Below are 17598 nucleotides of genomic sequence, written 5' to 3'. Positions count from 1 at the left end.
GTGACAGCCCTGTGCTATAATTTCTGAGAAAACCTCTACATAAAGCTCCATAAACTCAACCATTCCTGTAATGTATCGCCTTATCTAGCACACAATCATTTCAAACACAACTTTTCATGTTAGTATAATTTGTTCAAAAATGGTAATAAATACATCCATGAAGCCAGAGAAATCATTGCACAATCTATTGTAACTTGTTCTTACTAGTACTGACAGTTAATCCTAGACCCAAGATCCAATGTAAAAGAAAAATAAAATATTCCGGTATTACTTGGTGTAATTAAAGATATTCATTATACACATACCTTTTAATGAACCAACACTCCCAATCAACATTATAAATAATCTGGGCCAACTGCAGAGTAATGTCCGTGAACAATTATCACAAAACTAAACCATGGACGGTTGTCAGTTGGTGGCAGAGTTCTTGCTTTCATAATAAATATAAAATCAATTTCCTGTTCTAGTTCCTATTCCAAGTTGAAAATGATATATCTGACTATGAATTCCAACTACCTTCATCCTTAAGGTTGTTTTTTTTCTTTTTTTAAGAATAGGGGCAGAAAAGAAACTTGTGAGGCCACCTACGTCAATTCTTTCTCATTTGAGAACACCTGAATAGTAAAGGTTTCTACAAAATACGCACATATAAGCTTGCCATTTCACTCACGCACACATCTGTGTGTGTGTGTGTATATATATATATATATATATTTCTGTGTGTGTGTGTGTGTGTATATATATATATTTTAATGTAGTGACTTCCCCATCAAATGTCACTCAAATATTTCAGGGGTCCTTCCCAATAATTCCTCTATAAACTTCCTATTTACAAGGTTTATTAGTATGTCTGAAGGCCTGTGGAAATCTTTTTGTTTAAAAAAATAACATACAATTTCAAAAGCTTTTTGTTCCCATTTCAATAATAACTTCATATGTTTTAAATGAAATTTTGCAAGTAATCAGAGACTAACGAGGATTCATTGACTTAACTAGTTCAGGGAATCTGAGAAAGGAATGAGAATTTAAAGTAACCAAGTGTTTAGCTTAGAAGAGCAGTAATGTGTAGGTACACCAAGTCCTCATCACTGAGAAATGTAATCAGGATTCTGGTGTAAGGAGAAACTCTAATATCCTCCTCTGTGTGCACATTCGTAACTCCCATTAACATTAACAGGCACCACACATGCACAGGGAGGAGGTGCCAGTCTTGGTAGCCTGTATGCATGGCAGCTGTGGTAACTAAATAATCCATATGGCTCTGAAGAGAAGTTATGGTTTATTGGGACTAGAGTCACAGCTAGAGTGGTGGAATTCAGACACTAGAACCATGCCTCAAATTGAAGGCTTTATCCAAATTCACTCCTACCTAACCACACTGGATTGTAGTTAAGCCATGTTTTGCATTTCTACCTCTCCTGATGGTTTACACAGGAAGAAGTTCCATGTTTGAGGAAACCTTAATTTTTTTCCACAGGCCCAGAGAAGTCCTGTCCTCTACCCCATCTACCACTCCTATCCCAGTATTCATTCATATATTTCCCCACAAAAGAATAGCTTTATAGAGAGAAAAATCAAAAGCCTTGGCTTAAACCACAAAAGTCTTCAAAATCGGAATGAAGTACTAAACTCATCTTCAACTTGAAAATTAAATAATATGGTAATCTTACACAACAGACATACACTTGAATGTAAATTCCACAGGTTGTGTAAAGGGCAGAGTTTAACCATTAATTCTAATTGTTTCAGCTTTTAGGTATTGAAGTCAGAATTTTAATGCTCACTTAATATAGTTTCCTGAAACCCAACTCAAAAACTTCCTTCTTTCCCTAGTGAATAACATATTCTTGTGAAGTTCAGTTGAGTGAAGACACTGGTGCACAAGCACACAAGCAAGTTTACACTTCTGAAAAGAAGTGATAACAGTTTACTAGCCATGTTGCTGAAATTAGGCTTTAGAAAAAAAAAGACTAAACGACACAAAATTCTTAGTATACTTTCATATAGAGAGAGCACAATGAAAACTTAATATTAGTATCTCCAATAAGGTCAATTAATATTCAGAAAATTTCTGTAATGTTACATTTAAATAATCATAGGAAAAGGAAAAAAACCCTACCAATGTTCTAGAAGCTTCTCTAGACCTTTCAATCAATTTTATTTATATGCAAAACCAAGAGAAACTAAAAAAAAAAAACAAAAAACAAAGCTCCTCCTGATGCTAAAGCTCTCAATTTACTGACAGGCAAATGGCTTCATGCTGCCACTTAATCTCATTTCTTGCATAATGCCCTCTAATTAGCATATCAAAGTGAATTAATACTTCTAGGGCATTAGCAATGGGGAAATCTGCTCCAGGCTCACAATAGCAGTTAAGAGAGAGCCAAGAAATCCTCAAAAACACCACAAACCACTTTGCATTGCAAAACTGTTCAATTTATTTATCCTCTCTCTCTAAACACTTTTACCGCACACTGTTTTACTACTGTTCACCAAACAAAATGATAATTGCCAAAGTTACCAGCATCTGTAATGCCTGTTTAGAATCTTAATTTAGATTATGTTGCAGATAATTCCTATATGCAACCATTTGTTCTATTATAAATGTTAATATAGAGACAGTGGAAATGTTGACATTCTCAATTAGTTAATTTGAATTTGAAATAAAATTTTATGAGATTTTAAAATTTATGAATTTTTTAATGTAAAAAGCCACCTGCTGGACTTTATGCTTTGGAAACTGATGGATCACATAAAGCAAAACAAACAAAAATATCATTTTGCAATAACATATGCTGAGCCTCCCAAACAATGGTTTAAACATTGTGAGGAATCATCAAGCATTAAAAGGATTACAATGTATGTATACAAACTCCTCATTAATATGATCACACAAAAAAAGGGTTACTGTTCAAAACAGTTTAACATTTTAAAACAATTAATTTGAAGAAAACAAGAAGTACAAAACTTTGCTAGACATATATTCAAATTTAGTACCAAAGCAAACTACTGTTACCATCTAAAACTAAAAACATATTGTATTTATGGAATATGGACTATGTCCATAAAAAATAATAAAGAGATTCTGGTTACTATTCTGCTTTCTACAAAGGAGACAATTAGAATCAAGTGTTAAAGATTAATTTATTTTCAGATATGTTCTGTGTCTGAAGTCATAAAAAGGCTTATTTTTGCAGTGGCTCACTCAAGCATTACTTATCATTTATTTGTTATATATAACACTATCATCTAGCTATAATAGCATTCTGATTAACTTCTATAACTTTGTAAAAAATCTGAAAAACTTTGACCAATTTACACTACATAGTGATGTAAATTATTTACTCTGTTCATACTTAAAAGACTCAAATGGCCTACTGAAGTAGAGCAAATGCTTGAAAAGGTCAACATGGGAGGGGGTGTGTGTGCAAGCTTTGTTAGTCAGTTACTACCTAAATCATGCTGATCACACTGATAAATGGCTAAAACACAAGCCTGCTGAGAAAACAAATAAAACATTATTCTCATAGTGTCAATATTGAAATAATAAATATCTAAAGATGTTCACATGTACACAAATAGAGAAAAAATAGTCTAAAAATCTTTATTTAACTTGATGTGTTGGTGCTGATGTGCTAAGTATTTATTGTGAATACGTTTGAGTATAAAATAAAGTGATGATTGATTTAAGGTGTGGTTCACGAAATTTGGTTTCAATTCTTTATAGCTATACTTCATATAACTTCATCCTATACATACAATGCCACCATAAAGTTGCAAAACGTAAGTAATCAAATAAGATGTTAAACTTAAATCTATCTTGGAAGTAGCCTTTTACAAAACTAACAAAATGAAATCCAAAAGTACAAGCGAAATTAATTAAAAGGTAAAGAATCATAGTATGAAAGATGTACATATAGATTTATTTTATGAAAGCCGATGAACCAGTGTGCTCTTTGGAGCAAGTCAGGGCTTCCTCTGCTACTGTAATATACTTCTGATTTGGAATAAAATTATGTAAATTTATATAACAATATAGTAAAGTCTATACAAATGTGTAATAAAATAAAGTTCACTAAAACTGAGGCATGAGAGAACTACTTCAGGGTTCACTATATGGGGGGGAGGGCAGGGGTTGAAAGACAGCCCTATATTTTTAAGATGATAGTTACTTGACACTTTAGATCATGACATTCTAAACTAGTGTGGTAGTGGATTTTTTTCTAGGTTTTCTACAAATATATTGCATGAGGCTGGGAGAAGAAGAGTAAAGAAAGTTAGAAAAACACCATTCTTTTACATCCTCCCTCAAAACCTCCTAAAAAAGCTTCAGTAAGTTACACACATTTACAAAAATAGAAAAAAAATTATTAAAAAAATATTCTGAAATTATTTTAAGGAAAAATTTGTGATAAAGCAATACAATGTGTAATATTTCCAAAATATACTATGTCTTTTTTTCCTGCTTAATCATTTAATATTTCCAGTGTAAACAAGCCACATCTAAAACTGAAAGGAAATTTAAAACATTAACAGTCCACTAAAATCTGCTTCAAAATAATTGTGAAAGGGTGGGAGTTACAGAGAAAACAAGAGTGGCCAAGTGTTCCTAACTGCTGATGGTAGGTGATGAGTTCATGGGGATTCAAGTTTCTCTTCAATCTACATGTTTTATGTTTGAAGTTGTCTGTAATAGTCATTAAAACACAAAATTAATCGTGTGTGCAACAGTGCATCTGTTTTTAAAACCTTTGGAAGAATAATGATAATCATGCTGGAAATATTACAAGAGCAAGTGAAAAGAATGTATAGGATATATACAATAACATTTAGACTAAACACATAACAATTTTCACCTTTCTTGTTAAATTTTCACTTGATGGAATATTTGGTTTTTAAACATTGGGAATTAAGGAATTACATGGCACTGTACAAAGAAAAATAACCAATCTTAATTTTGAAGCATAAATAAAAGAAAAAAGACCAGAGTCTCTAAACCTTCAGGGTCAGAATTAAATAGAGAGGTGTTGACTGAGAACAGAGCCCTGTCCCCCTCTGAAAGCTAGTCACACTTATAGCAGTAAAGATAAAAGGTTTAATCATATAAATCATAATCTAAATGCATATAAAAACTCACAAGCTACATTCTTGATATAGTTTGGATATCTAAAATTCCTATGATTCTTTCTATGGAGGGTTCCTTTAAAAGTAAAGCATTTTTAATAGTCATTTTCTTCTCCTTAAACATAAAAAATACTTCAACCAGCCCAACCAGCCAAGCAGGCCTTTCTCTTCCCCTGCGGACACCTCCTGCAGTAGAGAAGTTCATTAAGTTTTATGATCTTCCCAAGTCAGTCCCGCTTATAAGCCTCACAAAGGCCACAAATCTGGCAAACCATCATGTATGCCATTAGACATTACTAGTAAATGAACGCTATTTAGGGTTTGTGGTGGCAATAAATCAGAGTTTGGTTGGCAGCTATCAACATGGAGTATTTTAACCTACTATTTAAAGAAAGAAAAAGGTTGTGTTGATTTCTTTAAAAATACACAACATTTTTTCACAATATGATTCAGATTACATACTAAAATGTTGTATTTTCATTAAAAAATTTTAAATACATTTTTTTCCCCTCAAAAAGAACGATTTCCTTCATTTGAAATGTCACAATTAAGGGCTCTGGAAAGAAAGCAGATTGTGAGGATGTTAATATTTCACATAGGAAAGTACTTAAACAACCAAGATTAAGGTGGCCAAAAAGATGTGAGGGAATGCACCAAAAAAAGCATGTAGATGAGGAGACCTCATAGCATCAGGAATATTTAATAAGAGATAGATGATAAAATATGGGTAAAAAAAAATCAAAAGAAAAATCTTAACATATTTATCTCACTGGTTGATTATTTTAAAATGCACAAACACCTTGATTATAAAGCCTGTAACTTTTCAGTTGCTTTCAAAATGCATAAATATCATAATTTAACAATGACAGACTTTTGTACCCAAAAATAATTGTATGATGAATTTTACAAAAAAAATACATTTTCAAGAAAAAGCAAGCATCTCATAGTAAAAGTATACTTTCCCTACCTCTGCACGAGAAAATAATATAATTGTAGTAGATTACCCATTCATCTGTCAGAAGGGGAAAATACCTTTTCATATTTGGTAGGAGGGAAAAAAAGATGTTTTCCAAACTAAATCCCTCATGTGCATCAGAACTGGCAGTGTTCACTGCCTCATCAGAAACCTCAAATATCTACTGGCAAATCTACAAATACACAGAATTTTTTTTTTAATGGTTTTGTCTTATTTTCAAAGAAGCACAACTGAAATGACATTATTATCCACTGAAGTGACGGTTTTCTCTCCCCCCTCCCCGCTACTCAACCCCCTACCTTCCCATTATACAGAATAGAGTCATCACATAATCTTCCCGGTTTCTATTACAAATGACTAGGTAAACTTTCTCTAGATTACAGAGGATTAATGTTTGGATACTATATTATTAAATAAAATTATCTAAAGAAAATGCATTATACAATATACATATATTCTACACAGCTTATTTTATAAGTTCATGATGTTTCCAAAGCATTGACTATGGGAACAGATGCGGGGAGGGGGCGCTGAAATTTGCTGCCCTGCTTTCTTTGCTTTGGTAACACTTATGTCTACACAGCTGTTTTATTTCAAATCAAGGATTCTGAGTCCAGAGTCCCTGTCTCCTTCTAAGACTAGTTTTGGAGGGTGAGGTGGAGCTATGGGTAGTAGAGGAGAAAGGAGGGGAGAGAAAGAGCTTCACCCCCATCAATCATTCGGTACTTAAATCCCATCCCTCTCGAGCTTAGAGAGGCTGGCAGGAAGATGCCTGTACCCAGACAGCCGCCTTTACTCTGCCGGCTGTTGGCTTTTTACATAAGAGATAACGTACAAACTTGGATCTGCTGGCCAAAGCACAAAACGAGGACCTAATTTACAAGTTATCACTGAAAGCCTCAGAAACAATTTTCAAACACAAAAATTTCCTTTGTCAGCTACCTCTTGCTTCTTAAATAGCAAGAGCCCTACCAAAGCTTTCTGCCAGTAATCCCAGACTCTGAAAAGACTTGTTTCTTTTTCGTAACTCACCTTTGACATGAGGCTGACTACACTTTCCTTTCAGAATGGTGTAACTAAGTCTTGTGCAAATAAGCAACTAGAGGACTTACGCTTCCTAATTGAATTCTGCCTGCTGCTAAATGTCTAAACAAGAAAAGCAGTTTGCTGGGTTTGGTGCTCAAGCTGGCTAGGCCGAAACTTTAAAAACGCCAAAAAAAAAAAAAAAAAAAATCATGAGAAGAGGGTGAGGGGGAAAATATCAATCCCTTCACTCCAGTAATATAATGCCGTATAAAGTGGAATCAATCTTAATATTCACAACATAGTCAATACCCCAGTGCTTAGCTGTCAGCAGAAACTGAAGTGGAGCCCTGATAGCAAGAAAATCCTTGGACATTAAGCAACATAATTTACTGAGAATTACACAGTTTTAGGCTTCTAAACTAAGAAACTTTAAGACTTAATGTTTAATGTCTTATTTTATAGTCAGATAAAAATTATCTACAATTTTAAATCACAATGCTTTCTAAAGGTGGCTAAAAATCAACACAGGGTAAAAGTTAGTAATTTAACATGCCTGTGGTTTACAAAATGGAAAATGTATCTTTAAAAGAATCACTCAACATTAGGAAACCATAAATACTGTGTGAATTAAAACCAGAAAAAAATACTCTTTAAGGTTGTCAATATTTGCTGTTAATTACGGTTTTAGCATATACTTTAATAGACAGCAATAACCCATCATCTTTTCTTCACTACTTCTAGAATCATAATAGTATTGCAGAGTGAAAATCTGTTTAAAAGGAGGGTAACTCTCCTACCAACAATTACATGCAGTGTGCTGTTATTTGTACACTCAATTTAAACACAATCGCATTTAACCTTTTAAATAGCATCACTAGGATATTGCTACATCCTTTTAAACTTTCCCTTTTTCTCCTCAACATTAAAAAATGGCAACTTTATAATATGGTATAGCCAATACACACCAAAAAAAAAAATCAACAGTAAAGCTTGTTTAATGCGCTTGATTGCCATATACAGGGCAAATAATACCAAATACTAACTAAAACATCTACATTAAATCTCTAATTCCACTTGAGTTACAACTGTCACCTCAAGACTAAATATCTTCAATTTTAAAAAGTCTAACAAGATAATTAAATTGAAATGAATTGCCAGAAATTTACCTAATATGCACTTGTAGTTTTCATTCCAGCACTTCTGCAAAAGCTGTCTTCTCATATAATCCCTGCCTTGAACACTCCAAAATTGTTTAACCTGCATCTGTGGACCTTTTTCCTACTTTATAAAATATATTAAGCATATTTACAAAATGATTTCAAGCATAAAATTTACTGAAAGTATTAATAGATGAAATACATTGTATATGCCTAAACGCATCATTAACCTTAAAAGTAGTCTTCCCAACTAAAACACTAATTCACACATGCCCCTGAAGTCTGTTCAATTGTATCTATTCTTCTATCTGTGGAACTGACGCTTAAGGCTGTCCAAGTAAAACAAAGTTCGGGCGATGCTTCTCCCAGGGACTCGGTCCCTGGCATCCAGTCTCCCGCTGCTCCTTTTAAAAACTGACATACAAACAAGGCAAAAGGAGCGGGAGAGGGCTGCCGGTGCTCCCGGCCCCCTCCCCGCCTGCAGCCACGGGCGGCCGCCTGGGGACTGCGACCCAGTCCCGTCTGCATCTACACTTCATTTTACACCGGGAACAGAACTGAGAAATCGACTCCAGATTTATTGCAGTTTTTTCTCAAGATCAGGAGGTGGGAAGGAGAGAATGATCAAAGATGGCGGTGCCCAAAAGCAGCAGCTCTCAACTGGAGAGTCGAAGGAGTAGCTCCGACCCCACCTCGGGGGTCTCCAGGCCCACTTCGAGGCGCAGCGTCTTACCTGTTTTCTCTTTGATCTCACATAGGACGCTGAAGAGCGCGGGTTTCATTCTGTGACAGTTCAGGGCATGTTTCCTAAAAGAGCAAATAGCAAAACACAAAGGTATTAGCATCACCTATGGAATAATATGGCGCCGTCAAGTTAGACCCAAGATTTAATTCCAGCCCCCAATTTTGGAAAGCTCTTTTGGACCCTGGCAAGTCAACAGAAACTCAAGTTGACTAGTGAGCGACAGCCGGCAGCTCAAGCTCCAGCCCGAACAGAGCGCGACCCATCTGCCCGGCAGGCAGCAGCCTCGGCGACCGAAGGGCGCGAACCCGCGCGGGGAGCCTCGACACCGGGGCAGGCGGCGACCCGCGGGAGGGGACGGCGCGGAGGGGCTCCCGCGTCTGCCCTCCGCAGGGGGAGCCGGGGCGGTGCGGGCGGGCAGCCGACTGCGGTCAGCGAACGGTGACAGCTCGGCAAAGTTTGCGAGGCGGCCCTCCCTTCCCCGAGAACTTGGCCGCCCGGACCCGGCCGGGTCAGGGAACCGCCCACCGCCCCGCGACCGGGCTGAGGCGGCCGCCCGTCCGGCGAGGTCGTCCCGCGGCCAAGTGGAGCCGGACGCCCGGCCACCGGCCCGAGGAGAAAGTTGCACTTCCTCAGCGGCGGCCCGGGGCCCTCGCCGGGCGGCGTGCACGGGGGTCCGGGCGGGAGGTTTGAATCCGCGCGAGGGGGCCGGGCTACCAGAGGGCCGGGCGACAGGGGGAGAAAACCACGAAATCCGCGTGGCGCCAAGTCCGTCCCGAGCCCCGAGAGCAACTTTGCTGACTCCCGCCCGCGTCCAGGGGCGCGGGCAAGTCCCCCGAGGCCCTGGCGGGCTGCTTGTTTCGGAGAAAGTTCCCTGCCCGGGGCTGAGGCCCCTGCCCCGGGCGCCACCCCCGGCCCCGACTCGGCCGCGGGCCCGGCTCCCGCACACACACAAAAGATGCTTAATGAGACGACACCAACTTTGCTTGCGCCTCGTCCAAGCTCTGGTCGGTGATGGTCATGATCTGGTGGAGGATGTCGCCGATGTCCTGCTTCCTGCCGTCGCCGTCCGCCCCTTCGTGGCCGTGCGGGGGAGGCGGCAGGGCCATGCCCCCCTGCACCGAGTGGCCGGCCAGGTTCACCCCGGCCAGAGTCTGCAGCATCCTGGATTGATCGTCCATCCCGCCGCGCGCGGGCGGGAGCGGGCGGCGGCGGCGGCTGAGGCGAAGGCTGAGGCGGCGGCGGCAGCGGCGGCGGCGGCGGCGGCGGCGGCGACGAGGGAGGAGAAGAAAGAGGGGGAGGGGGAGGGGGAGGCGGCCGCGCGCTCCCCGCCCGCGCGGGGAGGGGGCGGCCCGGCCGGCGGGGCCCGCGGCTAAGGTGGTGCGGACGGGTTCCCGGCTCCGGCTTCCGCCGCCGCCGAGGCTGAGGAGAAGAGGCGGGCGGAAGCGCCGGGCTCCGCGGCGGTGGCGAAGGCGGAGGCAGCGGCGTCCGCTGCCCTCACGCGGCCGCCGCGCCGCCTTCTTGCCGCCGCGCGCCCCGCCGGGCGGCCCTGCTCAACTTGCTCTGCGCCGGCCGAGTTGCCGGGACGCCCGCCGCCCCCAGCGCCAGCCTGCGCACTCCCCTCCCTCGGCCGCCGCCGCCGCCGCCTCCACCGCCTCAGCCGGGCGGGAACCGAGCCCCGGCGGCCCCGGGGGAGGGAGCGGCGGCGGCGGGCGGCGGCGGAGGAGGAGGCCGGCGGGTGGGCCGAGGGGAGCGAGAGGGGCAGAGAAGGAAAGTTTGGGAGCGGGCGGGCCGGCGCGGCGGGGGCGCGGAGCCCGATGGAGGGCCCCAGCGGGCCGCGCGGCGGGCGGACAGCAGATTGATGGGGCGGGAGAAGTCGCCGCCGCCACTGCCGGAGCCACGCACCCTGCCAGCAGCTGCCGCGGACCGGGCTCGAAGGCCGCTGGGCTGAGGGATTGACAGGCTGCCAGTGCCACTCACTCACTGCGGCCCCGGCGCTCGGGGGGGAGGGGCAGGGGCGAGCTGGAGGGCGGGGGACCGCTCTGCACGCCCCGCCCCTGGGGGGCGGGGCGCGAACTCATTGGGCCTTGCGCCTCCCGCCGCCGCTGCTGGCTCCGCCCCTGGACTTCGGCCCGCCCCCTCTGGCCTCTGATCCCCAGCACCCGGGAGCGCGCCACCGGATCTTGACTCCTGCTCTCATCCTCGCACCCCTGGGCGGGCCTCCTGGAATCACAAACGTGACCTCGCCCCGGCTCCTGCCACCCAGTGTTAACAGCCATGGGTGCGAAGAGTTGTGTATGGGACACGAGGCAACTCGCTCCAAAGCCAACCATGTGCTTCCCCAAAGCGCGGCGAGCTTCACGCCTCGGACAGCGCCTGGTACATTTTCCCGCTCTTCCCGTCAGGAGGTGGTACCCTGAGGGAGCCCGGCCGCCAGTACGGAGCCAATCGCATCGCCCTCGGAGCCGAATGGGGCGGGGCAGAGGCAAGAAAAGGCTGTCCCAATTGGAGCGTTCGAAATGTCCTGGACACAGGCGGGCACGCAGGGGATAGAGGCCCCGCCCCTCCAGTGATCACCATGGTAACTGAAAGGGCGCCGCTTGGAGTTGGCGCCAGGGGTCTGGCCTTCCGCTGTCCCTCGAGAGGTGACCAGGTAAGGGTACAGCCACTGTCCCACATGTTTGAAGTGTGCGCTGAACAGATCTGACCGCCGTACATTGTCCCTTGAAAGTGGAGCATATGAAAATCTGTTAGAAGTGGGTCTGAGGGAAGGCAGAGGGCCTGTCGTCCAGGACTAATCCAAGGCTAACAACACCTTTATACGTTTTGCAATTCCTGGTAATACGGGTACTAGTCCTTTGGCAATGTTTGCTTTTAGCTGCCTCCAGATAGACCAAAGCTACAAAAAATGAGCTTTTTATTACAAAGATACGTTTATTTAGGAATAGACTGGATTTCACTTATCAACCTACCCTATCATTTAATGTTGGTGATTCCAGCCACAGCTTTTCATATGTATAGCACCTCTTCTTCAAGTGCACTCTGTTTACAAATGACTATTTGGGAATCTGGACTTCCACCTCTTGTGGACACTTGAGCTTTCTCTTAACTTGATTTTCCAGTCAAGGCTTCAACATGTTTTCCCCATTTACTTTTGGTGAGATTCATGGAGCTCACCCTAAGTGGGTCCTCTGGTTAGATGGTTCTGAAAACTCTTCTTGTTCCTTCCCCAAACTCGATAAGCTGTCTTACCTAAAACCAAAAATAGGGGTGTGAAATATGAAAAATGGCTCTAACTCTGCAGGGTTTAATGTAGGACAAGCAGTTCTTTACATGCCAGATGGATTCTTGGAATGAAGCAGGCTACTCTGTTCCAGGTTCTTTCCTTCATATGTTTGTGTACTTTTAAATACTCCCCACTGCAAAGCTAATAGCTAACCTTACAGTTAGGCAAGCTAAAATCCTTACAAACTGCACAGCTGCTGGAGAGGGAGTTCCAGACAATCCACTCTGCTTACTTACCTCCAAAGAAGAAGCCCCCCTCATGTTCATTAGTATTCCTGGCTCTTCTACAGTCCACTTATGTGTCAAGTTTCTGATTCTTCTTTCAAGCCCCCATTACAGGTTACTCATAGTCATCACTGACTGGACTTTCTCTATTCTTGTTTTTCAAAGCTGTCACCAAATCCTTATACATTTTTGCATAAAGGAGCAAGAGCAACTAGGCAGTCTTTCGTAATTCTCCAACGTTGAAGATGTAAAACCATGGAATTCTATCTGGAAAATGCCTTAAAACCTAAATTCCTTCTAGCTCTAAAATTCAAAGATCCTGTGACTCATTGTCAGGCCTCCTCCTTGCCCTCCTTCTAGGCTCATAATCTTGACTAATCAGTCATGAGGATGAGGCTAATTAGCAATGGGGATTTATGGTTATTTCTAGCCCACTCCAAACAATGAGTTATGTAAGCAAAGCAACATATATAAAAATGTAAATAAAATTAAAGAAACACTTAAGCCAATAAAGACAATTGGGAACTATGGGCTATGTAAACAAACTGGAACATAAAAACATAAATTAGAATTAAGAAAACAGTTAAGCAAATGCCAGCAATTAAGAATAAAACAACTTGTTAAATGTCTAACACCCACAGCTATTTTATGCCACACACCTTTAAACTCGTGATCAGTCAGTGATGTGGAAACTTGATAGCATAATTCTGCATTACATGATTGGATTAGATTGACCTTTTGCTTGGGAGGCTTTTCTTTTTGTTATTATCAATATGAATTGCAATAAAAAATAGAGGGTCCTAGCAAGGATTTCCTCACAGGCTCATTGACAACTGCCATTGATTTAAAGCATAAATTCTTTTAGATTGGTTTCCAAGCCCCAGTAAACTGTCAGCTAATTGCAAGTGCTCCAAGATCTCTTCTGCTTTTGCTAGTCTCTCATGTAGGATGTTGCCTTGTCTCTGCTCAGCAATATGAATCACATGGTTGGTACCTTCACAGATAATAGAATAGAACCTCCCTAAGTATCTGAATCCATCTTTGCTGTTTCTAAGGCAGTGATTATTAAAAAGTCAAGAGAAATGTAATTTACTTTTGGCAAGTGTACATTCGGGTAAAGTTAACAATGACAAAGTGGTGAAAACCAAGTAGGGGCTCCCTCATATCCACCCTTTCCATGGGTTTATATTACCATCACCATTGCCTCCATCAGATGCCATCATTGAGCACCCCTTCAAGGTGGAACACTGAGCTCTGTGTTCTCCTTTTTTATCTTATTTCAGTCTCAGGGCCCTATCCAGGAGAGATTATTATTAAATGAAGAAACAGAATAAGAGAGGGTGAGGAATTTACATAAGACTACAAAGCCAATAAGTACTGGTCCTTGAATTCAAATCTTGATCTCTGTAGTTGCAAAGCCCGCCCTATAAAACACTGCAAAAAAAAAAAAAGTCATTTAATCGAGATTACTAAATAAAAATCACAAGGCCTTAGCAGGTGAACTGTAAATTAATAAAAATAAGTAGCTAGATACTTAATCAAAAGAAGATAAACAACTCTTATTAGAGGAATCCGGGTCTCATGGCAGCAGAGAAGGAAAATGAAGACTAAAACCAGCCAGACCACCCTTCACAGCCATCTAGGATCCTGCCTCCCTGAAGCTTTCCTGCCATGCCTGCCTTCACTAATCTTAATCTGCTCTAAACTCTCTCAGAACATATCACTGTAATATAGTTTACCACTATACTAGATAGTCCGGAGTTGTTTGCTCTCAACTCACCGGTTAGTTTTCTCATCTAGTTCATAAGCAGGTTAAGGGCAAGGTATTTTGAAATGTGACTATAACATGATTGATTTGGCTTTTAAAAAATTAGACATATATGAAAGAGTTAAACTTCCCTTGTCACTTTAGTTAAACTGCCCAAATAGTTATTCCCAAACATATTTCTCTACCACTTGAGGAATGACTCTTTAGAAGTGGTTTTTAGAGTTGATAGCACATGTGATGTGACAAAACATGTATAGGGTTGGCACTATCTGTGGTTTCAGGCATCCGCTGGGAGTCTTGGAGCACATGCCCGCAGATAAGAACTACTATACATAATTTCTGGAAAGTTTGAGAGAAAGCTCCATCCCTCATGTTCTTTCATTCCTCATAGCACCTAGTACAGTGCAGACTCATACACAGTGGGCACTTGGGGCCGACACTGTCAGTTGCTCCTCCTTCCATGCTGATGGAACCCTGATTTTATTCCAAAATAGCAATGTGCTCAGTCTCAGTCAAGGTCTAAGTCAAGTAAGAACATCCTGCCCCGCCTTCTGAGCCTGTCAAGTGAGGAATGACTTTCCTCATTAAAAAAAAAAACAACAACAAAAAGGTGGGGGACAGACATGGTTCTTCTCTCCTTCCTTCTGTCTCTTTCCATCTTTGAACATAGTTGTGTTTTTGGAGTGGCGGCAGCAGCTATCTTGTGATAATGAGGTAACAATATGGGGTTAAAAATTAGCATGGTTTGGTGGTTTATCTCTGTGGTCTTTCTTCCCCAAACCTATAATCCCAGTCTAATCATGAGAAAAACATTAAACAAATCCTAATAGAAGGACTGTCTACAAAATACCTGACGAATGTTCCTCAAACTGTCAAGATCATCCAAAACAAGGAATATCTGAAAAACTGTAAGAACCAAGAAGAGCTAAGGAGATATGATGACTAAATGTAAGGTGGTATCCTGGGCTGGGTTCTGGAACAGAAAAAGGACATTGGGGTAAAAACCACTAAGAAAATCTGAATAAAGTATGGACTTTAGTTACTAATAATATATTAATTATTATATTAGTAATAATTGTAACAAATACCATATTAATGTAAGATGTTAATAATAGGGGAAATAAGGTGGTAGGTGTTGGAGAACTCTATGCCCTATCTTATTTCTCTGTAAATATTCTAAAATAAAACATTGAAAATAAAAATGAGCATAGTAAATGGGGCAGAAAGATAAAGAGAGCCTAGGTGCTTGCAAACATTGTTGAACTTCTGAACAAAACCAGCAATTGCTTACTCCCAGGTTTTTAGTTATGTGAGAAAATTTAATTCCCATTTTTAAATTCCTGTTGGTTGGGTTTTCTTTTACTTGCAGCAAAGTTTATCTAACACTATAAATACTTAAAGGATAGATGGATGGAAGACTAGCTTAGCATTGTCTGGCACATAGTAGGAGCTCCTACAGTTTGGGAGATGTTTTATTATAAAACACTTGTCTAGTCTTTGTTCTGGGTTTCCGGGAGATAACTTGTAAAAACTTTGGAATTTCCCAAGTGGTAGGAGTGTCTGTTTTTCATGAGCCTCTTGGATCACACCTGAGTTTATACTAACAAGAAAACTCAGAATAGGGGCTGATTACCAGAAAGACCAACCATGCAATTAGAGGGTTGGGGCTTTGAGCCAGCTCATCGTCCCAGGAGGGGAAGGGAGCTGGAGATTGAATTCAATCACATGGCCGATGAATCAATCATTCATAACTATCTAATGAAGCTCTAATAAAAACTCTGGACACCCCAGAGCTCAGTGGAACTTCCTGGTTAGTGAACAAATTGATGTGCCAAGAAGTTGGTGTGCCCTGACATGGAAACTCTGTGTTTAGGATCCTCTCAGACCTTGACCTATGTGTCTCTTCATTTGACTAGTCCTGATTTATATCCTTCATAATAAAACTGTAATCATAAGTATAGTGCTTTTCAAAGTTCTGTGTCATTCTAGTGAATTATTGAACCTGAGGGGATCATGGAAACACCCAAATTTGTAACCAATTGTTCAGAAGCACAGGTGGTCTGGGGAACCCTAAACTTGTGGCTGGTATCTAAGTGAGGCCAGTCTTACTGGGCTCTGTACTAGTCATCTATTCCTGTGTAATAAATTACCCCAAAATTTCTTGGCTTAAAACAACAAACATTTATTATCTTAGAGTTTCTGTGTGTTAGGAATTTGGATGCAGCTCTTAGCTGGGTGCCTCTGACTTAGGTTCTCTCATGAGACTGCAGTCAAGGTGACAGCTGTCACCTCAAGCCTAACCAAGGGGAGGATCCACTTCCCAGCTCACTCACATGGCTGTTGGCAGGCCTCACTCAGGTGCTCAGTGACTGTTGGCCAGAGACATGTTTCTTGACCCCTGGGCCTCTCCATAGGACAGCTCACAACACGGCAGCTGGCTTCCAAAACCATGAGGAAGCCAGAGAGCAAACGAGAGTAAGCAAGACAGAAGTCAGTCTGTGTCACCTGGCCTCAGAAGTTTATTCTAACACTTTTGCTGTGTTCTCTTTACTTGAAGCAAGTCACACTCCAGGGAAGAGGCTTATATAAACATCAGGAGATAAGGGTCGCTGGGAAGTGTTATGGCCTGAATGTTTGTGTCTCCCCTCCTCCCCTCCTGCCTCCGCTTCACATGGGGAAGTCATAACCCTCCATGTGATAGCATTAGGAGGTAAGGCCTTTGAGAGGTAATTAGGTTTAGATGAGGTCATGAAGGCAAAGACCCCAAGAGGGGATTAGTGTCCTTATAATAAGAAGACACGCCAGGGCTTCCCCTCTCTACCATGAAAGCAGCCATCTGTAAGCCAGGCAGAGGGCCCTTACCAGAACCCAACCATGCTGGCACCCTGATCTCAGACTTCCCAGCCTCCAGAACTATGAGAAATGCCTATTGTTTAAACCATCCAGTCTGTGGTATTTTGTTATGGCAGCCCAACCTCATTAAGGCAGGTGTCATCACCCTGGCCGGGTGGCTCAGTTAGTTAAAGCATCATCCCATACACCAAAAGATTGCAGGTTCGATCCCCAGATTGAGGCGTGTATAGTAGGCAGCCGATCGATGTTTCTCACCTTGGTGTTTCTCTCTGTCTCTCTCTCTGCCTCTCTCTCTCTCTCCCCCCCTCCTTCCTTTCTCTATCTAAAAGATCAATAACATATCCTCTTGTAAGGATTAAAAAAATAAGAGGTGTCATTTTTTAATTTTTATTTTTCAAATATGTTTTATTGATTTCAGAGAGAGGAAGGGAGAGGGAGAGAG

At 42.0% G+C, this 17598-nt stretch overlaps 1 protein-coding gene across 2 annotated transcripts in view; it reads right to left on the bottom strand.

The window, feature by feature from the left end:
• The window catches only part of PBX3 (PBX homeobox 3), a 177044-nt gene extending 166758 nt beyond the window's left edge, over window positions 1-10286 (bottom strand). Inside the window, exons 1-2 of one of the 2 annotated variants that reach the window (XM_016210976.2) lie at window positions 10007-10286; window positions 9017-9090 (exon numbers count right to left, since the gene is read on the bottom strand). In XM_016210976.2, coding sequence (XP_016066462.1) covers window positions 9017-9090; window positions 10007-10206 — 274 coding nt within the window. In that variant the 5' untranslated portion in view covers window positions 10207-10286. The remainder of the gene's footprint in view (window positions 1-9016; window positions 9091-10006) is intronic. The other variant, XM_016210978.2, reaches the window with a different exon arrangement.
• Between the last annotated feature and the right edge of the window lie 7312 nt (window positions 10287-17598).

This window comes from Miniopterus natalensis, chromosome 12, assembly GCF_054644295.1.
Source record: "Miniopterus natalensis isolate mMinNat1 chromosome 12, mMinNat1.hap1, whole genome shotgun sequence".
NCBI lineage: Eukaryota > Metazoa > Chordata > Mammalia > Chiroptera > Miniopteridae > Miniopterus > Miniopterus natalensis.
The sequence above is the reverse complement of the archived record's forward strand: the minus strand, read 5'-3'. Positions and strand labels throughout refer to the sequence as shown.